We start from the raw sequence: 24792 nt of genomic DNA on the forward strand, positions 1-24792 counted from the left end.
TAGACCAAAAAAAAGGAAAAAAGGGAAGAAAAAAAAACCAAACCCCAAAAAATTGAAGACAAGCTCAGGATTTCCATGCACAAGTCCTGCAGCGTTTAACATAGTACAACATACTAAATAGTACAACTCCATGCATTTACCTTTCCAGACTTCAGATCAGTTAAGGTAGTCTGCAGCTTATCACTTGACTTTCTTAGTACTACCTGTACATTAGCTATTTAATAGTCTTTAACTTTCATATTTTGCTTTGCATACCACTGCTTGAGGAGCCATCTATACTACAGGAGACTGTTCTAGGTGCCCAAACTGGTCAAATCATATCTCTTCAGTTAAAGGAAATGTTAAGAAATGGCCTCTGATGACTTCGATTTGTTTGGTCGTTGATTTTTGGGTTGGGTTGGGTTTTTTTGGGGGGGGTGGGGGGATGGCTTCCTGTCTCACATATGTGTACGGGAAGCCTGGTTTTTATCATATCTTAGTGATCAGCTATGTCCCTGGGAGAGAAAATTAAGTCGAAGCATATATTCACCTATAAAACAGCAGTGGCGACTCCAAGAGGTTGGTCTATGAAAAGACATGGGCAACAAATCTAGTGGTATTGGACGAAAGCAATTTACCAGTCTTCCAGCTGGAAGAGTGCAGTTCAGATTACAAGACCACATAAATGGAACATATTGTAGACAGAGGATGTTTGGAAGAGGTTAGCAGGGAGTTTGTGTCCCAGCTCAACTCTTGGGAAAACTAACTTTCTAAATCACTTTCTAAATTATTTCAATATCAGCATTTCCAAAACAAGGGATTATACAATGCCATCTGTTGGCTTTTGTGAAAAATCAAATGGAAAATGTGGTTTGCTCGGTGGTGGTCCAGCAGAAAGAGATTCACAGTCACTACCACAGCTCCTGGTGGAGCAGAAATTTAACAGGAAGGCAAGCTCTAGTTGGAGACACTTTTCTTCAACATTTTGAGAAATGAGTCATGGCATCTGGGTGGCTTGTTGTAGAGCAGTCCCAACTGTAGCAAAGGTAAAACTGGAACCCAGGAGCTCTCCCCTATGTTTCAAATAGGAGATACTTGAGATGGCCAGATTCTGTATGGATCTTTTCATACATGCAACATTACTGCTCATTGGATGTTTGCAAGGCTTGTCCGACTTGTTGCATATGTGTGGAGGTGAATTTTGAAGATCCAGAACAGTTTTCCTGGATTTCCTTTGTAAGTGTTCCGATCTGTATCTTGTAGTTTTGGCCCACACCTGTGAGTGTGGGAGAGAACTTTTTATGTCATTTTCCATTAAATCACATGCCCTTTTTTTTGGGCAGCTGTTTTGCTTTCTTGCTTATTATTGCACATGCAAAAAGCTTGCATGCTGGCACTACTACTGCTTTATTTACTTTAGATTGTCTTGCATTTAGCCTGTTTGAAGGTTTGAGCATGAACAATAGAAATAGTTGTGATAAATTGTCAGGCTCTTCCAAAGATTCAGAAGTTCTGGAGTTACTGCCAATGACAGATGGTTTGTCCTTGCTCATCACTTGTCTTCTTGACAGCATTTTTCTGCTCTCTGCAAAATCTCCCTTCATGTGTAGTTGAATTCTTTAGAAAAAGAAAATTATTTTCTGCTTCATCCATGTTCTTGCTCATCGGTTCAATAACATCCGTGTTTGACTAAGTGGAACACCTTCCCCATGAAGCAGAAGTTTGATTTATTTTAATAGGGTGTTAGGAGAACTGCTGGAGTTTGACATGAACACATTTCTAAAGTTACAAAGATGTTAAGAATGATCTTTTATATCTATTGCGGTGGATTTCTATGACTGTGTATGAATGGCACTGCGTACTCGATGGGCTGTATCCTTTGCTGCAGGATTTATGCAACTAATGACACAATGTTTTCAAATACTCCGGTGTGAACTCTCTGAGTTCACTGAGTCTGAGAAGTGGCTGAGTGGGTAAAGAGTGAATTTCTTTTTCAGTTTTTCCACAATTTCATGAAGTCTATTTGAGAACTGGCCTGCTAACTTGCTGCTTTGATTCTTAGTACTAGAGAATTATGTGATATGGCATTAAAAATAACTGAATACTAACAGCCTACAGATGAAGAAATGCTAAATTCAGAAAAATCATTCTCTGAAGTTGTTGGCTGTATTGGCTGTCCTCTTCCTGTTCTCTGACACTGATTTAGTTTGGTGAGACAGGAATGTGTGAGTTGCTATGGGCATTAGACTGCAAGGACGCAGCTCCCCAGTTTATACTGGAGTTCATCTGCTTATGTATGTTCCTGCACCGTGAAGGTAGTCGATGGCACAGCAGAAATGCCATCTCAACAGCACAAAATGCTTTTTTAGTATTATTTCAAATATTTACGCTTTCAGTAAATAAAAACAGTCTGAACTGCACAACACTTGATACAGAATTAATAAGTTTCTGGTTCTTTTAGCTACTGCTGGTATGATTCATCAGAGTTAAGAAATCAAAATATATTTGGAAGCATGAAAGCAGCCATCTTGGGTTAGACCGAAGACTGTTTCAGTGTCTGATCTCCAAAGGTGTCCGTAAGCGAATGCCTGAGGGAGCAGTAAGACCAGGGTAGGCATATATGATAGTCTCTTAATACTCTCCCAGCTAGCAGCTATGTTTAGCTTTAGAGAGCTTTCTGCATTGAGTATAGCTTTGTGTGTTTAGTAACCCACAGCTGAATTCTTGTATGATTTCCCCTAGAGGAAGTGTGAAAAGAAAATTCATCAAATATGTGCATGGTTTTCTTTGTTTTGGAAAGAGTCAACTCTCCTCCATTTAATATCTGTATAGGATTTTGGTGTTCAGCCCTCATTATGAATGCACACTCTAGTTTTTCTCAGTTTTAGCTTAAGAGGTGAGCTGCATAAAAAATATGTTCACCTGCCTTTTGTCTTGTATGGAAATTTCCAATATGTCCCTTGCCTTTCAGGAGTGCACAGTGCTGCTTCCTGTCACAGAACCAGCAGAACCAACAGATGAATCTGAAACTTGCATTGTATTCAAACACTTGGGGTCTTGAAGCCCCTACCTCCTACACACCCATCAAATTTTTTTATTGCTTCTAATATACAGGATATCAGATTTCTTTTTCATTACTGCCCTCATGCCTTTGCAAGCATTATTTTGTATGGTCGTTATTCCCTGGCATAGAACACAAGTTCATGCCAGCTCACTTGATGTGCATGCAGATGTGAATTTCAACCAGAAGTTCATCGTCACTCGGATAACAAATACGTGTTTTAACTTTCTGAACATATTAGTCATAGAAACCTTCTACACAACTGCATTATATACTTCTATTGAAGCTGTGTTATATCTGCTTTTAGGTTATGATCAATTTTAAGCAGAACCAGCCATGCTCTTTTGGTTTTTTTACTTTAATCTTATTTGTCATCATCCCTTCCAAGTGAAAATGCAGTGTTTTTTTCAAGTAAACAAAACAGCAAACTTAGTAGATAGACAAGGGCATTGTGGAACATTGTGTCATGACTGTTAAGGCTTGCTGTGTCCAAGTAATGACTGTTTTACTGACGGATAATTGGATCTAGGTTGTGTTGCTGCTGGCTTTAGTTTTTTGGGTTTTTTTAAACTGATTTAATATAATCTCGAACTTGTAAACTTGTGCTTAATAACTGCTGATCGAGAGAATTTTCTGATTGTGAGATTATGCATATGATTACTGTTAGTGTTTGAAGAAAACTTTAAGGTTGAACAACCTTTTCCTTCAAGCATCAAAACTGAAGGTTTACATAGTATTGTATTTATTTGTTTTCTGTAAAACAGTAGATGTGTCTATGCATTCTTCCACACTGAAAAACGTAAGAAGCACAATAACTGGAAAATATTGGAAGGTTATTAATGATGATGATAATAGTATAGTGCCCTGCAATTCATACAGACACAGTCAGAATTTGCACTGCCCAACTTTAACGTCAATTAAATGGACAATATAGGCCATACTGGGAGAAGAGATGTTCAGAGGTGAGGGATTGAGATGCAGCATCCTGATCCTGCTGAAATGGACAGCTCTTTTGTGAGTGGTATCAGTGGGGCTGGGATTTCATCAGGTAAGACCAAATGACTCAAGGATGAAAAGATGGCCTTGAAATTCCAGTCTAATGCTGAGTCCCAGTTTAGATGTAAATCTGTATTTCATCAAATAAAATAAAATGTAAAAAAAAAAAAAAAAAACGCTAGCAACTTTCTCAGGGCCTCATCCATCATCTCATCATCTTTTTAAGCAACCACTGTCAATACTAGAACAACCTTTGGGTGGATGGGCTAAGGAAAATGCCAAAAAGCAGCTTCTGGTAGAATGAAAGGGAAAGTGATTTCTTAAATCAAGGGCTATTCGTAGCCCATCTGCACTTAGAATATATTAGTTTGAGTGTCTCTGAGTACATTGCAAGTTCATCTCAATTTGACATAAGCTTTTTGAAAATGGCTTTAATATTAAGTATATTCATGAATGCATACACTTTAATGGATAAAACATGATCTTTCTGCTGAGGAGTTTCAACTGTAACTAAAAAATGGATGCATTTCATCTTATTATTTGCAAGTTGTGAATAAATCTGTCACAGGTAGCCTGAGCTGTTTGAAATAACGAGTGACTTGTGAGACCAGTAAGCCTCTTCCAGAGTCTGGCTTAAGTGGTCTGTGAGCTGTACATAACGAAAACAGTGACACTTAGAACCATACTCTGTTGAAAAGGCCTTGTCTAATTGAAATTTGAGAGCCTAGGCAAAGTAGATACACAGAACCAAGTATTTATAAAGAAACTAAATGAACTGAAACCAAAGTTTTAATGGAAGATGAAGTGCATTAAAATCTGATCAGCCTAAGCTTCAGGCACGAAGAAGTGATCAACCCCACTTTTACTGTGTTATTAAAAACTGAACAGAAAATGTGAATTTTCCTTTTGTGGATTCCTTCATTCTGAAGTTTCGGTTGACTGCCATTTTGAAGCAGAGAAAGAGCTTAGGAGCCCTTTGTGGAACATAATTATCATTGTTATTCCCCTAACACCACTGGGAGCCTTGACTCCGAGGGCGTCTCTCTGGCAGGCTGCCTCGGAGCCACAGGAGCCTCAGGAGACCTCATCTTGAGCAAAGTAGTTAGGGCAGGGCAGACATTCCTGGCAGGACATCCTGGAGCCAGAAGTTAGGAGAGACAAGGTTGCCAGAAACTTGACAAGAAACCAGAAAATATGTCAGATGTGCTGCTTTTTTTTTTTTTAATAATTCTGCTTGCTTTCGGCAGAAATATATGTAGATTGACTAGCAGAATTGTTCCTGCTTCAGTAAGGTGTTGATTTGTTTTGTCTTATGGAAAATTTAAATGGCATTGCTTATGTTGCGAATTGCATAAACTTTCTATGCTTGGAAACTTTATATAAGGAGCAAATGCTCCCTTGAGAACTTTGTTACCATTCTGTCCGTTTTTAACCTTTCTCTGTTCCTGGATGTGTTTCTCTTCCAACTGGTTTGATATGAGAGATCTGATTAGAACAGCCATGCTCCCGTTCAAGCATCCTGGCTGAGCCCGTTGTGATGCCTCCCATCACTTAGTTATTCAGTTTCTATCCTGTTCCTTTATATGTGGTGTGTGGATGCCTACTGTGGAGAATGCAAGAAAAATGTCAAAGCAAAATGACAAAATATACTGTTGTCACCACAGAGAAAGAGTAGTGAGTCTAAATTCCACGTAAAGTGAGGACCCTGACTCCACTGCTAATAATATTGAAATTTTCCAGGAGCACATTAGCAGCTGTGGTTTTCATTTCCCCTCATTTCTTCTTGGTGCTGTGAGAGTTTCAAATAAGAAGTCAATTCATATACTGCTGCTCTTGCTTTTTTTTCCCAGTCTCTCCAGATCAGAATTTCCAATCTTGCCTGTCATTCTAGTAAATAAGCAGTGACTCCAATTCTAATGGACTTTGAATTAATAATGAAGGTTATCAGTATGGGGTCTTTTGCTGCTCTTAAGATTTGTGGCCAGTTAAATTGTTCTCCTTTGGATATGGCACAGTATAAATTGCAATCATCCTTGGCAACCACTATTTGTGTTGGTCATCATTAGAAGCCAAACATGACTGCTGTGCACTAGTCCAAGTAATAACAGCCTAGCACTAGTCATCTATTTGAATGTTAAAACAGTGTAAGTTCCAAGCCTTGTTTCAATTTTTGTCTTTGTTTTTTTTCTGGGATTCAACACAGTTTTAAGTATCCAGTAGTTTTGAATTGTGAATCAGGATGAGCGTGGTGATTATACAAATAAAATGGCATTAATTTGGTTTTAAAACTATTTCAGTGTCAATGCTAATTCAGTTTCATTTAGGAAAAAAACGTAAAGGTGTCCAGCCTTTTCTATAGTTTGTTTCTGGCCTCCCTCCTGTCGATGATTTTTTCCTAGCTAATGAAAGTAGACCAAATGTAATTTTTTCCCTCTGTTTTCACTGTGAAGGTGAATCAAACATGACTCACCACAAAAGTGTAGTGGATTCAGGGAGGGAAAGAATAGAGCTGAGTGAAAGATGAGTTAGGAAGTATGTTTTCAGTCCAGCACAGAGGCTGCTCCTGGAATAATTTTCAGCAAAGGAAAGGAGAAGATGCATGAGAGGAGGATTAGAGGCCCTCTGTGCATGGAGCCTGGGACAGGCCGTCATTCATCATCCCTGTGACAGCCCTCTTTCTCAAGAGAACCCTTTCCTCCCTGCTTTTTTCATTTCTATGAACCCCCAGTATTTATGGTGTGGGGTTTTTTGGTTTGGGTTTGGTTTGGTGTTTTTAATTCACAGGCTTCCAGGGTTGGTGTACACTGGAAAGGCCTTAGAGGCAGGAGCTACAGAAATCTGACAAGAGTTACTTGATATTCATTTTCTGCCTTCCTCTCTGTTGTTCCCTCTCAACACATAATATTAAGGCAAAAACGATTTCATTTTCTCCTCAATCAACCGAAACATATTCTTTTCTGTGATGCCAGCAATGAAATGGTTTTTTACAAGTTTAATTAGCAGTCAAACAATAACACAAATGCTTCTGCAGAATTTTGCTGAAGGTTCTCTATCCTCAGTTGAATAACAAAGGTCTTCGAAAGCATGTGCTTTGGGTTTTGTCATTTGCAGAGAGCATTCATTTAATTTTTTTTCTGGCTTTCACAAGCAAGCTGACTGATAGCTGGTTTGTTCTCTGTTTCAGGTCGTGGAGACTAATTTGGTTGCTTTTGACTGTCACTGGATCATTATAAATGAGGTAACTGTCAAGTGAACATTGTTGTGAACCATGAATCTTGTTTTCAGGCTTACTGACAATATTCATGCTGATCTTGACTTTGCCAACAGGAAGCAGTAGCTACGACAAAGTTCAGGCATGCTGGAGGAGTGGATGTTGCTTAATAAAAATAGAATGACAAGTTCTTGGACTTCTCTGTTTTGTCTTGCCGATTTTAAACAGAAGTCCTTGAATTAATAAATGGAAAATAAAATGAAAAAACCTCTTTCCTTCTGGGTATCTTGAAATTTCACATTGGACTTGAGCTGACTGGTTTTAGAGGATGTTTTTAAGGTCTCTTTTCAGATGTAATCTTTCGTAGTGGAGAGCTTGTTTTTCATTTATGTTTTAATGACTTTTCTTAATAATAAAAATAATAATAATAATAGAATCCCATCTTTCCCTTTCCTTTAAGAATTCCACTAGAATTAAGTTATGGTTGATACCCAAACCTACTGATATTAGTGGGAGACTTTTTGGTGGACTTCATGAAGGAAAAAAAGGAAGTAAGTTAAATTGAGATCCTATTTTTAAGCTGTGAAATAGGTTCATCCATGAATGCTTGTCAGCTAAAATATGACAAGTCAATATGTGAAGTAGCTTTGCATATAAAGCATTGAACAATGCAGTTGTTCTTAGATTTGACAACATTCAGATTTTTCTTTTGTTTATGAAAAGCAACTTAGGTCCAGAATGGCTGAATTTCCTGGGGAGATAACTCTCCCAGAGTGATACACAGGTCGTGTGACTTCTGTATATTCTCAGGTTAAAAGATTGCCTGGAGATATTGTTTGTAAATTCCAGGTCTACTCTCTGGATTTACTGTGCACTTCTGTTTTCATACTTACTAGATTTTCATTAGTACAGTGTGCTAATGGTGAGGTAATTTAATCCTAAGCATTTTTTTTCAAAGTTATAGTAAAGTATAATGTTGTTGCAGTGGGATTGTACTTTGGCCTACTCATTTAAACCAGTGGATTTGTAGCCAGTTTTCCCTGGAGAAAATTATGCCTCAGAAAGTGCTGTGAAGACTACCCAGCAGAAATTATTGGTTTGGGCCCTGCATTGCTCCTGACCAGTAATGTGTGTGTTTTCCAGCACTGAATGGGACCTTGCTGGTTGAGAACCCAGCTTTAAGCTACAGACAGTCATGTGAACAACATACGTGTTTTCTTTTTCCTGTCAGATTAAACTAGAATTCACTTGTAGTGAGTGGAATCTTGAAGTAGAGTGTTCATCTCTACTCTTCAGAGTTAACACTTATTATTTTAAAAAGAGCATTACCTAAATCTAAAGTAGTCCACCATTAACCTCTGCATCAATAGATTAGATGACATTTTCTCGGGCGGAGCCCAGATATTGGCTTGCTGTTCAAGTTAAAGACACTGTCACTGGTTTTTAATTTTAAATGTTATTTGAATTGGAAAGTTCAAAAGAAGGTGGTTGCTTTTAGCTGTGTCAGCTCCTCCACCCTCAAAAAGCAAAATAAAACTGGTGATCCATTCCTAGTGTACATGCTTTCTCTTTGCTTTTTATTCAGAAATTAGTGTCTCTGTGGAAAAAAGTCTGCTTTCTGAGCATTGTTGTTTGCACATTGCAGCAGATTAAACAGCAGAGTGATCGAAGTAGTTACCACTCAACTGCCTTCTCCGCTCCAAAACTCTTTCTCTGGGCTGCAGTCCCAACAGCTAGGAGAGCTGAATGATGTACGCAGAGAAACGTACATCGTCCCTTCTTAGTTTTATAGTCTTGTGTGTGAAATGGGTGAAAGCTGTGATTAAGTTCATTCTGACAAACTGTACTGTAAACCATAGTCATTAAAATCTCTGTATCTCATTCAGTCATTCCTGCTGTCAGTTTTAAAGGTGAACATATTTAATGCCGTCTCAGTTTAATCTGCTTCTGGACCTAAATCCATATTCCCACTTAAGTAACTTACTTTCAAGCGCTGCTTGTTTGTGCTAACAATCTCAGTATTTTGCAGAAACAAAAATCAGATTAACAATAAATAAGATTTGTAGATAATGATATGGAAAGAATCATGTTTTGCCCTGTTTTTCCTTATCACTATGTTCAAATTACAACAGAAATTTAAATATTTCGTGAAAGACGAATGTTGCATAACATTACTTGCTTATTGCAACATTTTACCAGCTCAGTAATGAGATCACAATGCCTCCACTTTGGTAGTGCAAGATTTGGAAATGCGGTAATTTACGAGCCCCTTACTGTGTGGTATGTAAAATAGCTATCTTCATATCCAAGTCCATTTGATATGGTTGTCCATTAACTGTTGATGACCGCAGTACTTCCATATGACTGTGAAATGATCTCAGAGCTCTGCCTGTTTTGTTGCTTACATGAATCTTTTGTGACATCTTAGACAACTTAGACATCTGTGTTTGCGTGCCTGTATTGGCTAAATCAGACTGTCAACTAAGTAACTGTAACACTGCTTCTCTGGCCTCCTAATTTGAAATTCTAAGATGATCTATTACAGTGAAAATGCATTGTTTTGCAAAATGCACACATGATTCAAATAATTCCTTGCATTGAGATACCAAAATAAGCTGGAATTATCCTTCCTTTTCCATCACTGTGCCAAGGGGATACAACACACTTACCGAGTATAGTAATACAAAAGGAAATACCACCTTCAGTTTTGTGATCAGGAATCTGCTTAGGCTTTGTGAGGTAACATCTGTTATTTTAATTGCTCGGTTTAAATGCTATAATGCCTGGAAAGAGTTCCTTAATTTTTATTGTCCCATTAGTTGCTATTTTATGTAATACAGCAAATTTGCTTGAAGACTGTGTATCATAAGGGAAATGCATGTGTGGGAGGAGGGGGGATTGTTCCCATAAAATGAAAGGATTCATAATTTGCTAAAGCATAATACATTGTATTAGTCCTTTGCAAATAATACAAATCTCTCTTGATCAGTGCAGTCAGCTGAGGAAACACACTCGAAATAAATGTTCCTGTTTCTTCAGGGCCTTAAAGCAGATGGTGCAATTCTTTATTTAAAGCTTGCAGGAGTCATAGATTTGAATGTAGTCATGATCAAATACGCCTTAACAAAATGTGAGAATGGATTTCTCACATTCTCTTTCCCTCTGTCTGTCTGTCTCTGCTTGCTTCCTTTCCTCTGCCCAGTAGTAAATATAACCTCAAAAAGCCCAGGATAGTAAGATTATATTTCTTCTATGACTCTTAAATCACAAGTGTACAGTAAGCTTAGATTTTTTTTTTTAATGGAACTGAAGAAGGAGCATTTGTATGATTTTCATCACTTTTCTTTCTTTTGCTCTTTTTAAATGAAAGAAATGTCCTTTTTAAATTTTAAATCCATATGTGTCTCAAGCATTTTCCTTTGTTAAAACATTCAGGGTCATCTTACTCCGCCCAAGGCTGCCACTAGTTCTGTATTACTATTGTTTACTCAAGGACAGCCCAAAACACTTTTCACTGCCTACAGTTACCATACAGGAGGTGATAATATTAATGCTACTGTACAAAGGATTGGTTGGATTTCATCTGCAATAATGTGCACATTTATGACCAGCTCTATTAAAATTAGAATGAAATGGGTGCACAGAAGAGCTGATTTGTGTGAGAAGAGACTGAAAAGGTCTGATTAGTCTATGAAAACAAAGACTGCAAGAGGATATGCTCTCTGTTTATAAACACATACAGAGTGTGAATAAATGCATCGTTGTCAAGGGCTAGAGGACAAGGTTGGCACAAGAACAAATGAGTTCAAACTGCCCATGAATAAATTGAGGGCAAAAGTTCGTAGAAGGTTTCTAATTACCAGAGACATCAGAGTCTGGAAACACTCCTTCTTTGAGGAAAGAATGAAAAAAACCCCAAACTCTTTTAAAGAACAGTTTATGGAAAAAGACCCAACAGGTTTGCCCATCATAGCACAAGAGAGGACTGGGGGACCCACAAGGTTGTATTCAAAGGCTACTTTCAGATGAACACATGTTTTTCCTCGGAGAGGGCTGGTCCTTGGCTGATGCATTCAGCTTGTTGCATTGTGTTTCAGCCCAATGCACTTCATCATGAAAAGAATAGAGCATGACTATGTTTTAAGCTCGAGCAGCTAGATCAGGTCCTAAAATCACAGCTCAGTTGCAGGAGCTCACATAATTCTACATTTTAATATGGATAATTGATTAATAGTAGCATTAGAGGTTCATTTGAACATTGGGGATGGCAGATCAGGTGTGAAATGCCACCCTCTTTCGTACAGGTTGGTGACCAAGTTGCCAGCTCTTTTTTTCAGACAAGTGAGAGCCCATGGACAGACTGACAGAGCCCTGCTTTTTCCAAACTCTTGGATTTTTTTTCTCTGTGAAAGCTAAAATTTGATTTCTCCTTGTCCTGTCAATTTTCTCTTTTTCATCATCCTCCCCAGAACCTAAGAAACCTAAGGGAGATATAATGGAGCAAATGATTATGCAGTTCAAGATCTCCCTTTACTTGTCTTGGAGCTTCATCTAGTTATGTCTTCCCCTCAACTACTCCTCTTCGGGAAGTGCTGAGAAATTCAGGAAGGGCATAGCACAAGTATGCTGTGGCATGGGCAGTGGCAGCCCAGAGGCCTCAAGGGGGGTGTGCAGTGGCCACCCTTTCCCGCTCTGCCCCCTGCTCACTGCTGCTGGCTTTTGGAGAAGGAAGAAACACTCTCCTCTCAGAGTGTCATGAAGGATATGATGAACACATGGCATGCACTGGAAAATAGGGCATGCCCAGTATATGATAAATACTTCTTGGCCCTAAGTTAAGATGTTTCCATAAGAAAAGGTATCGCTGCCTTTGTTTGGTGCTTATTACAGGAGCATGTGAATAAGTTCTTTCCCTCCATGTCTCTCACTACTGATGCAGTTGCTCTGTGGTGAATAGTGAGTCTCTGCCTAGATTGCTTATCTTAAAATAATGATACAAAGCAGAATGGCAATGTATATTAGGTGTCCAGTATATAGTCTTGCTTCCCACTGGAGTCTCTGCCTGATATGTTGAGGTGATCCTCTTCAGTTTCCTTTTCCTAATTCACCTATAAAGAGCTATCAATTTAAAATAACATTTCTTTCCTTATTTATTTGCCTACTCGGATGAAATGTACATCTAATTTTGTCCTTGTTCCATCTGAAATAGGACAGCCTTCCCTTTATTCCAAGTTCAGACTAACAAAAGAAAGGTTTGGAACTATATATTGAACTCCTGATTTTTCCAAAAAAAACCCCACATAACCTAGCCTAAATTTATACAGGTGCCAAATCAGTTCAACTTGGCCAACTTTGTAAATTTTTTTGACATTCGGTGCTTGTATAACAGATCATCTGCCGTCCTTATATCATTATACTGTATCCTCTGAAGTGCAAATGAAAATTGTTTCCTCTCATACAATAGTTGCTTTATATAGTTTTCTTAAGTCAGATCCAAAATTCAAGAATGAGAGATGATATTCGAGAATCATTATGTAAAAGGCTCGTCACTCAGTCAATGCCAAGTATTAAAAAAATGACAAAGAAATATATAGACAATTACTAAAGCTGAATTTGGGTTTGCATGGCATTGCTTTGTTGTTAACCTAAAATCTGAATTTATGATATAATCAGTGGAATTCACAGCATTTAAAATAATAGCTGTCATTAATCTATTGATGTATATACCTCCTTGGCAACCATACAAAAATCTCTTTGGTGTTTGGATTCTGTTATTAGTTCCCAAGTGATGTGTAAAAATACGAGACAGTAACCTAAAGGTTAAAATGAGAACACTCTAATTAAAATGCACCAAAAATTGCTGAATACAGAAAAAATAAATACACTTTTGAGACAGAAAAGATAAATGTTTCAGCAGCTGAAAGTCAAAATCTCTTTTAAAGTATTATTCAGCAATATAATGAGGCCATGCAGGTATCAGTTTTTACATTATTAGAACGAGTCTAATAGTCTTGCTGTTACAGTTTCGGCACAGTGTATAATAAACCAGGCAAACTTTTTTAAATCCTCTGAGAAAGGATATAGTTTAAAATCAAGATAAGTTTCTTGAGCTCTCTTTTCTGATTATATTGAAAGTATTATAAAAAAAATTACATGCATTTTGCTAAAACAGCATTTTATTTTTTTTTCACCTTGCAGCTAGTGAAATGATACAGACTAAATGAAAACACGTCATCTTAAGCTGAGAGAAACCATTATCTGTGGTACATTAAGAATTAATCGACCAGAAATGCAAGATATTACACTGGACACAGCTGATGCCATGTGTTATTTTTGTTTGCAGAAAAATCTGTGTTTCATAAAGAACATTAATAACAGATGAATTCAGAAACTAAGATAATCTGTGAAGACGAATAAAATACTTTTACTGTAGTCAAGACAGTAGGAGTTAAAATTTACATCTCATGTATTTTTCTTCCAAAATTTAAAGGAAATAAACAAATACCAGTATGTCCAAAGAAGTTGCTTCAAAATAATTAATTTAAATAATGTTACCTGAAGCTCCACAAAAAAAAAGCGCCAAAATTACCCGGATAGTTGTCTTAACATTTAAAGAGTAGCTTTTTCAAAAAGCTTGGCTTCCTTTTCACAAGAAAGATTCTGTAATTTGAGTTCAAGTCCATCTCCTGGTGTCTTCTAAGTTCTTGATTATGGGTATAGATCAGGAAGCTAGAGGCAAAAATGATGATGGTGTTTAGTTACAAGTATAACAGTACAGATGTACTGTATCTTTTAAAAAATGAAAAGCTATAAATAGACAAATGAGAATCAGAAATATTCAATAAACTGTGGCTGTGTGCAAGGGTATGTTAAATGCAGGCTGCTAATAGCAGCTCCTCAAGCACCTCCCTTACCGGAGGGGGGTATCCGCAAATTCAAACGTCTGGAAAGTTTGGGGCGTCAGCTGCTGTAATTAAGACAGATTATGGACAAACAGTTCAGCATCATGAAAAACGGATTCTAGTTAAAAAAATTGAGCAATTTTGTAGACTATTTCTTCTGCTTTACAGAAAAATACAGACACAGAATTGCCTTGAAAGCTACCAGCTGACCCTATCTGAGTTGTCAGAAAAAGCCCTTGTTTAACTAAAGTTCAAGTTCTTACGTGAAGGTTGGAGTCAGTTGCTGTTGCTTGTGAGCCTACGCTCCTCTCCCTCCATGTTCCCCGAGGGCCGCATCATTCAGTGGTGTAAAACACCATGTTCCCAAACTGCAGGAATTTATACTGTGTAAAGAACTGTTTTTCTGGTTTCCCTAACCTGCCTTAAAGTTAATATTTTAAGCTTAATATTTCACATATTGATGTATTTACCTAGTTATTTTTTTCTTTAAAGTGTGTGTCCGTAGAGCTGAGTGTTCAGCTGTAAGTCTTAATAGGTACCCTGTGGAGTAAAAAGTTGGTTTTAAATTAGATCTTGCTATAAAGAAGCACATACACACCTAGAATGTTCTAATGCATTTTCTTTGCCCTTTTGGTAAATGATGTTTGCTAACTTGCACATTGTTTATAGGTTCTTGATATTCTGTTTCCAGGAAATGAACACTTAAGGCCTGAATAATTGTCTGTACCTTCACAGCTCCTAAGTAATGTTACACTTAGAAATACATCATGGTATGACTTCCTACTGATTTACACATTATCTGCCAAGGATGCCATGAAACACTTTTAACTAAAAGATCAAAGGTAAAAGGAGAGGGAGACAAAAACCAAAATGAGACAACTAAGCCCAGTTACATCTACAAAGATTCGGTGAGGTTTGGGCACAGTACATTTTAAACTTTTGCAATTATTGTAAGAGTGGTATGTCACTTGTTTTAATGAGCATGCATACGTTCTTTTTGAGGCTATGGCAGAGCTTGACAATAGCTGTGTAGCAATCACACACCTCTTGGTCCTCTCAGTTTATTTTTTGTTTATAATCTGGTGGTAACATTTCTCTGTTTTAACTTTTATGCATATTCTCTCCCTTGCCTTATCTTCCAGGAAATAAATGATGTGGATGTGCAGGAGCTGGTGAGAAGGTCAATTGGAAGGTTAACAATTATTCGACAGACATTTCCAGTCCCCCAAAACATAAGTCAGCGCTGTTTCCGTGGCAACCACAGAATATCTTCATCACTGTGTGATCCGAAGGACCCTTTCTCCCAAAGCATGGAGGTAGTTCATATACCAGTCTATTCCCACCTGGGAACTGTCTTTCTAGATAAGTTCAAGGTTTTTCCCCAGGAGCTTAGTGTAATTTAATGTTTATTTTTCATGTTTTTTCTGACGTGTATTTTAATGGCTCATGGCATGACAAGAAAATACTTGGGCGGGGGGAGAGTGTGACTGATAGACAAGAACAACTCACCTGCTCCACAGCAATTGAGAAAAAAGTCCAAAAAAGTCACCTGATCTCCAGGCAGTGGGGTAGATGTTTGTTGCCCTGCTAAATTTTGGTTTTTGTCATCTCACCAAGAAGAATTTCCTCCCCATAGCCAATGTCTCCTGAGTTGCCGTGCTTCTCTAAGCCTCAAATGTGTTGTCAATAGGAAGGCACTTCCTGGGGAGTACCTGCATCATCTGTTTCAAGCGTCTTGGTGTACGCACCTAAATCTATGCCTATGTTCCAAGAGGCCTTATTTTCAGTGTTATTAATTAGAAATCACAATTAAACTATAAGAGCCTTCCTACCACATGAAATCAGCAACAGGATCATGGTCACTGTCCTCCTGACTTCGCATATTTTTTCCAAGGGCAAGTCCTCTCTCTCTCTTGTATATCTGGTTAGGCTTCGTCATGACAAAGCTATGGAAAATCAGGAGTGTGAAATTGGCTTAAGATGTTGATTTTACTATTAGGGGGTTTTTTGTGTGGTCATTTATGAAGTTGTGGAAAGATGACCGCATTGGCAGCTGTGCAGGAGGAGCATATCTGACTTAGCAGCAAGGAGCAGTCGTCTTGTGATGCTGAAAGGAAGGAGTGAGAGAAAACAATGGGAGAGAAATAGGGAGGTGTTGAAGAATGTCCTTGCTTAAAACAAAAATATGTAAGGGGAAAAGGAGAAGTGTGGGTGGTCTTGCCCTGTTTCAGGTTACCTATAAGAGCCTTTGCCTCACTTACTGTTCACAAAGCAGCCAGTAAGCAGCTATTGATGACATGAAAAACTTTGGCTGTAGCACACTGCACAGTGAATCCTATTAGAGTTCTTAAAATAAACAGGACTCTGTAAGGTCAATAGACGCATAGGATATCTCCAGAGGCTATTTAGGAACTGTGAAAATTCTTTAGGTTGCGCCGTTCTGTTATGGCAGCATGGTCCTAGAGGGAACTTTGGTAGTGTATGGATAATGCATAAAAACTGAGGGTGTGATTACGTGCAGCTGCTAGAGATTGCGAAGGGCAGTTTTCATGAACAAAGGTACTAACTACAGTAAGGTGGAAAACAAGAATTGTGTATAAATGGGAGGCTTCACGTTTTGATTTATTTTTCTCTTCAACTTCACTTTCATTTCATTTTTTACTTCAACAGTGAACTGACTCTAGGAAAGAAAAGTTCTAGAAATCAAAGTTTATTCTCTACAAATTGGCAAATTCCATTTAATGTATTAGATTGGACCTTATACCTTAACCTGTGCTTCTTGATCAACCTGTAGCTTGGAGAGCTGTAATATTCCTATTGAAGGCTTTCATAATGTTTTGGTTCAAAGGAATGATGGAAGCTTGACTGGTTTAACTGTTCTGCACAGTTGAGTTGCTTTTTTCATGCTTTCCCCGAGATGGCTGCACTTCATTAGTAGCTGAGTGAGACAACAGTAAAAAATGAAAGGAAGAAAAACTCTGACAGTTTCCCCTGTGTCTTCATACGATGCACAGACCTTTGAGTAGCTGTGGGGTTTGTTTGCTGTTTCTTTGTTCTCCCCAACAATATTATAAATTAACTTCTGTTCCAGTGGAGAGTTGGAACAGTTTATGAATAGAAATTTCTAATGCTTTTTTTTATGCCATTGAAGTGTGACTAATCAGAAATATTCTCTGGAAATTATAAGGGTGGATTTCTTGATTTACTTTTTCTGAATTACTCCCCCTAAAGTCTGTGTGAATAATTAATTTTTTTTCAGCATCTTTATTAAAAAAATGAAAAATATTTTGGTGAAGATCTCTCATTTTGTCTCTGGGATTGCCCTAGTCGAAACAACAACTTCTATAAATTTGTATCATTTTGGAGGCAGGAAGTTAAAAACTGGATTCACAGAAGTATTTAGTACCATAACCCTTGTGTCTAAAAACTGTGTGCAATAGTCTAGGTATACATAAAATAAACACAGTTAATCCAGATTAATCACTCATACTTAATCTGATTGTTAAATACCTTTCTTCTACACTCTGGAACAAAAAATCACATCTGAATTTTGAATTGCATCAACAGGAGGTTATGCAGTTAGATACTGCCTGGTAATGCAAGTGTCCAGCCATTAGTCTAAGAGACTTGGAATAAATAAAAGATCAGTAATGGATACCAGGCAATGCATTAAATATCCCAGTAAATTTATGTGGAAAATGAATAAAAGTGTAAAGTGACTTTAAATTACAGCCCCACTCTGTGCATCAGGACAGTTACTAATGAAGCATTCTTCTGGTAGTGACAGGAAAGGGTGATTCTGAGAAGCAGAAATTAATCGTAGTGTCTTTATCATTGCATTATCAGTGATTGATTGCTGTAAATGTTAAGCTGAACTATTAGTGAAGGAATAACAATGCTTAATAATTGCTGAACTCTGTACTCCTGAGGCCTGATAATACTTGATGAAGGCCCAGCTATATTACTCTTAGATTAGTGAGTGCATCCTTCCTCATGAACTGTGACAATAGTCTTCTATTCCCAAGACATTAGGTTACAGAAGCTACCTTGAAAGCAATGTCATTTTGTTGGGAAATGATGACTTGGCATCTGTAGCCCTTCATGTACCAATTTAGTCTCATTAGTGACCTTATTGTCTGTGCTCTCTAGAGGTTTTTTTTTTTTCCTTTGGCAAAGGCTTATGTGAAATAAACTTGCCTCACAGCATAGTAATAATTCCTTCTCTCCCCCTCAAACAAAAGTCCTTGTGGTGCTGACTTCTTTGGGGAAATACGGTTTTAGCTGAAATGCTTTGAATTCTTTGTAGGTTTACAATACGCAGACAAATCATCCAAGTTATTTTAAAAATGCTTGATTAATCTGAACCCAGATCCTCAATCCATGCTTTTAATCCTGTCATGCACAGTGATGCCTGGCCTGTGCATCTGTGGAAAGTAAATTAGTTCCTGGATGAATACTGAAATGGAAATATTCACAGCCACTGGAGTCACAAGAGAAGCTCGAGTAAGAATAAAGAAGTGTCTTCCAGAAAGAGAGAGTGAAGGATCATTGTCATTTAAAGAAAAAGGGAAATAAGTTCTGTGCTTTTGTGGTACTAACAATGTAGAGTTGTAAAGGCAATAGAGGATCACAGGAGTTTATCAAGAGGGAAAGCAGAGACCATTAGAACTCCTTCAATAAAATGTGGAAGGCAAATTGCCCCAGGAAATTCTGGCAAGGTAAGGAGAAAGACGACCTCTTTCCTGGATGCTAGGCAGGGAAGGAGTCTGTCACAAAACCTTCCTGTGAGAACTGTACAGCGCAGATTGCAGATGATACAGGCAAAGCCAGCATAAAGATGGAATTTACATTAGAAAATAAAAACATAAAAAATAGGTTATATGGAAAGGAGTAATTAGGCAGGAAGAGAGGCTATTCTTTTTTTTTTTTCTTTTTTTTCCTTTTTTTTAAGGTGATGTGTGGACCTGCTAGTCATTGTCTCAGATCATCAGCATTATTGTCCTTCCTTGGCATACACCCCGTCCCAATAGCTGCAGGACTTTCCCAGTCTTTGGATATTTTTAAGAGGGAGAATAGGGGCATTCTCCACAAAGTTGGCATACTTTCCTATTGTAAGCTTCCTCCTTCTTTTAAGGTTTTGAGCAGACCATCTGTATGGAGAAACCCTTACACAGAGCAGTCAACATATTTCACAAATCTGGGAAATGTCTTTTGGCTTATCTGTGACTGATGGAGGAAAAAAACCAGCAACCTTGCCTCAGTTAGGAAATTGCTGCTGGCTAATTTGTTTTCAGGCACTAGGAATGCTCTACAGCCCCCTTCATAGTGCAGCTGAGGAAACTGAGTTTCCCTCAATAACTTCAGACTCCATGGCTTCAAATGACAAATAGGTTGTCTAAAAATAATATTCCCAAAGGTCCTTCTCATTTCTGAACATTATTTCTCTTCCCGAGAACCTCTCTTCAGGAGAGCTGAGGTTTCTCTTTATGATGCTGTTAGTAACTTAAATGTTCCTGCCATTTGAGGACAGAAATGACTGAAATAAAGCTATGTTGTAAATTACTTGTTTCAGAAGTATTCATGAATTCTGAGCTTCTGTTCTTTTACATTGAATTGTATCTTTCACATCTGACTTTGTACTATGTGCATTTAAAAGTACATATATAGAAACAGTACATGGGTAAGTGGAACTGGCACACAAGTAATTTCTTTTCTTGAGTTCAACTGTTCTCTCTTTCATGCCAAACTGGAACTTCCTCGCACTATATGTGTGTAACTATACTCACAGTGAAACATACACACATTTACTCAGTAAGAGTTTCGTCCTGCAAGGAATTAACACCCATTGCCAAATACTCTGACAGGAAACACTATAAATTGCAGAATCGACGTGCAACTGCACACTGAGAAAGATTTCATTGGGTCATGTTTCATTCCAGAAATTACCTCAATCAGAATCGACTGCAAAAATCAGGAACAAAAACCACAATGAAATGATTTATTTTAAGTTTTCAGAGTTTCTGTTTTTCAAAAGAACAAAACAATCTTGAAGAGAATTTGAGGGTGTCTATATATCTGGTGACTGAAAAATTGAAAGTTGCAGGCAACTGGTTAAAAATAAAAGAAAGTCTGTTTACGTGCACGAGTAGGGCTTTAAATCCTGCAAGTGGAGCTGTGCCAGTGATTGGGCTGCCTGTACTTCACATGTGTAGTTTGTTGCTGCAAATCACTTGTAGTGTGACAGCCCCTAGCTTCAGTTTTTACCAGAGCCAAAGATATGACTTCTTGACTCTTACAGTTTCTTCTTAATACCAAATAAGCTGTTTAATTACCAGAGGATTATGAATGAGGCAAAACAAATGATAAATTCTGGCTGCTGGCAGGAGACCACAAATAATAATGCTAATACTCACCTTTTAACGTCTTTGCAGATTTCAAACCTGTATATATATGACACTGTCCTCCTGTTGGCAAATGCCTTTCATAAGAAGCTGGAGGACAGGAAGTGGCACAGCATGGCCAGCCTCACCTGCATCAGGAAGAACTCTAAACCCTGGCAAGGAGGACGGTCGATGTTGGAAACAATCAAGAAGGTATCTTTTCCCTATATTTCCCCATCTTCAATTTCAAAAATACTTGCATTAGGCAGTATTTTCTTCTAAGGTGTGTACTATTCTTGCCAGTACCAGCAGTGTCTTTTCAAAGCAATAGTTTTGGTATATTTACAGTTTCTGAATGAAAATAGTCTTTAATTGGGTTTGGGTTTTTTCCGTGTCATAATGAGCATATTTGAAATGAAGAGTCAATGACTTTGTTTACCAAAACTACCAAACTAGTAGAATTTTCAAGTACGAATAATATCCTATTGAAAAAGCGTCACAGGTTAGGAGGTAAAGCAGAGAAATTTACTATTTTATTTGTAAAAGAAAAAAAAGGTTGCAGAATTACACTTGGGTAATGTTCTGTGCAATTTGCTGTTGCACTGCTATTGACATTAATATAGTGAAATAATAGAAATGAGGCTGAGGAAAACCCTAACTCATCTAGTCTACACCCTACCATTGCAGAACTGTTCCCTATAACAGTCTCTACAGTGCTTTATCCAATCTTAAGCTCTCGCTGCTTCCCTGTGATTATTATTTCATACCTTAATCATGCTCATGCCCAAGACGTGTTCTTAAGTCTTTAAAAGATATTTTTAAGTCTTAAAGATATTTTTCTTAGCTATTTCCTTTCTTCATGATCTTTACAGCCTCCACATACTTAGAGACAATTATCACAGCCTTCTGGGTCTGTATTTAGTCAAAATATGCATAGGTTGGTAGTTTACCCTTCCCTGTAAGTTATTTGGTTCAGTCTCCTTATGTTATTGATGTCTTTCATAAAACTGCCTTCTCATTTGTCTGCATGTACTTCCTGGTAATGTATACTTATATTTAAAGTGCTGGCAGTGCCTACATTGTAAATACAAAACAACCCAGGACAGCAGGGAAAAAAAAAAAAAATTAAAAAAGGTGCTTTATTTATGGCTTTCATTAAAAGGACATAAAAAATAATTTAAAATACAATGTTCTTTCAATAAGTTACTGTTCTGCATTAGGTCTTTAATTACACCAGAAATTACGATGATGAAGGCAAAATGTAAGGCTCCTTTGAACACTGCTTATTTTTTCCCCAGTCCCAGGTCAATCTGCATTAGCTCCAAAATAACAGTTCAAGGCTTTCTTTGTGGCTGTCCTCAGTTTTCATTCTAATAGTTTGAAGTCATGAGACTGCAAGGATAATCCAGGACACATTTCTTATTTCAGGGGCTGGATATGGCTTTAAGGGACTCTAAACTGTATTGCTCTTAACCTATCAGAGCAATTTCAGATCCACATTTGGCAGTCCTATGTATTTTAAGCTATGTTTCAGGCAAGGCTGGTTCTGGAACTTTTCTTCTCAACTTGCGTTTTGTAAATACTATTGCACACTTTTTCATTAATAAACTAAAAGCTATTTCTACTTACTCAAATCCAAATAGGATGCGTGAGCCGGAAAAGTCAAAATACCCACTTCCACTTTAGAATTAGAATTTACTTATCTGAGCTGGAGTTTCACGCGAAGTCTGGTAGCACTACTGACATCTCTAAATTTAGAAGTACTCCACCATGGAAAGGGCTGCTGACTGTTTTGCATTACTATTATTTGCTTGCTTGTGGTGTTTGTGCATGTGAGACTGATCCTGTTCTCCTACATAAACATCCTTTATGCTGTTTCTTACCATCATCTCATCTCTTTGCATCTCAAACAGAGTTTATTCCCTTCTTTGCCACATCGTCCTAGCTATCCAGTTTATCTTCCTCCAATTCTCACCTCCTAAAATGATGTGATTAATAAAACAAACTCCTTCTGTGACCTTTCACAGAAGAGCTGCACTGTGTTGAAGATCAATTTATGTAGCTCTTAACCCTGAAACATGAGGAGAAATGGCCAGGAGAAATATGAAAGCATTCAAGAAGGCAGGAGCAAGTGGAAATTCCAGGGTTGTGGTTAGCTTGCTAAAAAATGAATCAAATGCGAAGGAAATTCCTGACGTGTGCAGCTAACCAGGCTTGCATCCTGTTACTTTCGCTGCTATTTGAATGAGACGGCTTTGATAAGAAGCCATTTTACTAGTGTAAACTGAATAATCCAAATACTCCTTATACTGCATTGTGCTGACAGAGATGAATTTCTAGAAGTAACATACTAAAATTGAAAGTCAAAATTTAATCCAAAATGAAATACAGAAATTTTCTATATGTGTGTGTATGTCTACCATTTCAATTCCTAGGCAGAGGAAAGCTAAAGATTACAGCTGAGAGCTGGAATTGCATAAGAAAGAGGAATTCTGCTTTAGTTTTGTGGTCTACTTTCCGTTTTGTTTCACTAAAGTACTTATGTAGAAGAACTTCAGGATCACAGCTGTGTACTGTTGAAATTAAAAAGTTGACATTGATGAATGTCTGATGAGGTATCTGTAAAACACTAAAATTAAAAAGTAATGAAAGGAAAAATAAAAAACTCTTCATCTCTCTTCTTGAGAATGCTGCCATTTTCCATCTTGTTTTTTTTCTTTAAACATCTTTTCTCTCCTGTCATCTTGGAACATCCTCTAAAACCAACTGAAATACAAAGTTTTTCTCAAAAACATAACAGTTTTCCTTAATTTTGAAAGAAAACAGGAAAAAGTTACCATGTGGTATTTAAACAGTTTCTGAATAAAAGGTTCTGCGTTTTCATTTTGAAATCATCACTGTTTCAAAGACGTAGTGTACAATGGAATATCATAAGAAGATACTGTTATAGTTCAGGGTGAAGATACATTCTGAGATTTCTTAAATGCTCGTGGAAAAAGAACTTCCATCCTCTGCACAACTTTAACTCTACCTTCATAACGACCTGTGTCGCAGAGCTGGAATCACTGTCTTGTCCCAGATTGTCCCTCACCTCAATGTAGTTTCAGTGGGTGTCGCATTGTAGCCAAGCATGGTGGTGGTGGGGAAAGAGTTAAGGAAGAGATGCCTAATTCCAGCCTGCCTGCCTTAGAAAAGGACTAGCAACTGAAGTAGCTGTTCTCCTGGCAGCAGCAAAGGGGAAGTGATGTTGCTATCTACTGCTGCGCACAACTGAGCTCTTGCTGCTAAAAAAGCAGGAAAAACTAGTTCTAGAGGAAGCTTTTCTAGAAGAAAAATCTATCTTCTAGAATCAGAGATCCAGAAACAGGAATCTCTGGCAGTGTTTTAGCTGCAGTGGGAATCTCTCTCTGATTTCTGGAGGGGAAAATAAGAAAAGAGATGGGAAATCCCTATAAAGCTTCACACTGAAGAAAGTAAGAGAAAGGGATGCTGGTGTTCTACCTGCAGCAGCCCTTGTTAAAAATAGGATAACTCTGGCAGTAAATAATTTCTTTATGATTAACGAACTAATAGGGAAGAGTAGGGAATGAGGGGGAATTAGAGTTTCAAACATTTCTTGAAATGGCAAAATAGCTGTCTGAATCATTCCCTATTGTCATTTGTTACTTTTCACAGTTGAACATTTGATTCCTGTGTCGCTATTTCTACAAACAACTCCAGCTGATTGGACAAAGCCTAAAAAAACATTTTAAGCCCACTACAATTATTAAAATCTAATATTTGTTTCTACCCATTCTGGAACTGAATAAATAGTTAAATTCATCAGGAAATACAATCCTTCTAATGAATTTGGCCAGCTCTAGCAATTAGTTCTAAATTCACTTCTGTAATAGGAACTATCCCCAAACACATGCTCACTTGTTTATTTCACAGTGAGAGAAATAAGTATTACTAGAAAATAATTTTACTGTTGGAAAAATTAAGCTTCCAGAATAGCCTGAGAATAAATGTAAGTAGGATTATATGGAGGATCAACTCAGAAAAATAACATCAAGTTACTGTATATATCTTTTCTCACATTTACCTTATCTCTTCCCAGTCATATTTGTTTAGCTCGCTGAAAACCAGCAAATTTTTCGTGCTAGCAGCAATGTAGAGCTTATTCCTTTGTGGAAAATGAGCTATACTTCATGCTGTTTCATGAATCATAGGTAGAATTGTCAACTAGTTCTGGTCTCACCAATGTCAGTGATGTTCAGCGCT

At 37.6% G+C, this 24792-nt stretch overlaps 1 protein-coding gene across 2 annotated transcripts in view; it reads left to right on the forward strand.

The window, feature by feature from the left end:
* GRID2 (glutamate ionotropic receptor delta type subunit 2) overlaps nt 1–24792 on the forward strand; it is a 743870-nt gene that overhangs the window by 496902 nt on the left and 222176 nt on the right. For both annotated transcript variants that reach the window (XM_050895938.1, XM_050895939.1), the window contains 3 exons: nt 7221–7274; nt 15292–15465; nt 20581–20742. In XM_050895938.1, coding sequence (XP_050751895.1) covers nt 7221–7274; nt 15292–15465; nt 20581–20742 — 390 coding nt within the window. The remainder of the gene's footprint in view (nt 1–7220; nt 7275–15291; nt 15466–20580; nt 20743–24792) is intronic.

The sequence above is a fragment of the Gymnogyps californianus genome, chromosome 4 (assembly GCF_018139145.2).
Source record: "Gymnogyps californianus isolate 813 chromosome 4, ASM1813914v2, whole genome shotgun sequence".
In the NCBI taxonomy this organism is placed as follows: Eukaryota; Metazoa; Chordata; class Aves; order Accipitriformes; family Cathartidae; genus Gymnogyps; species Gymnogyps californianus.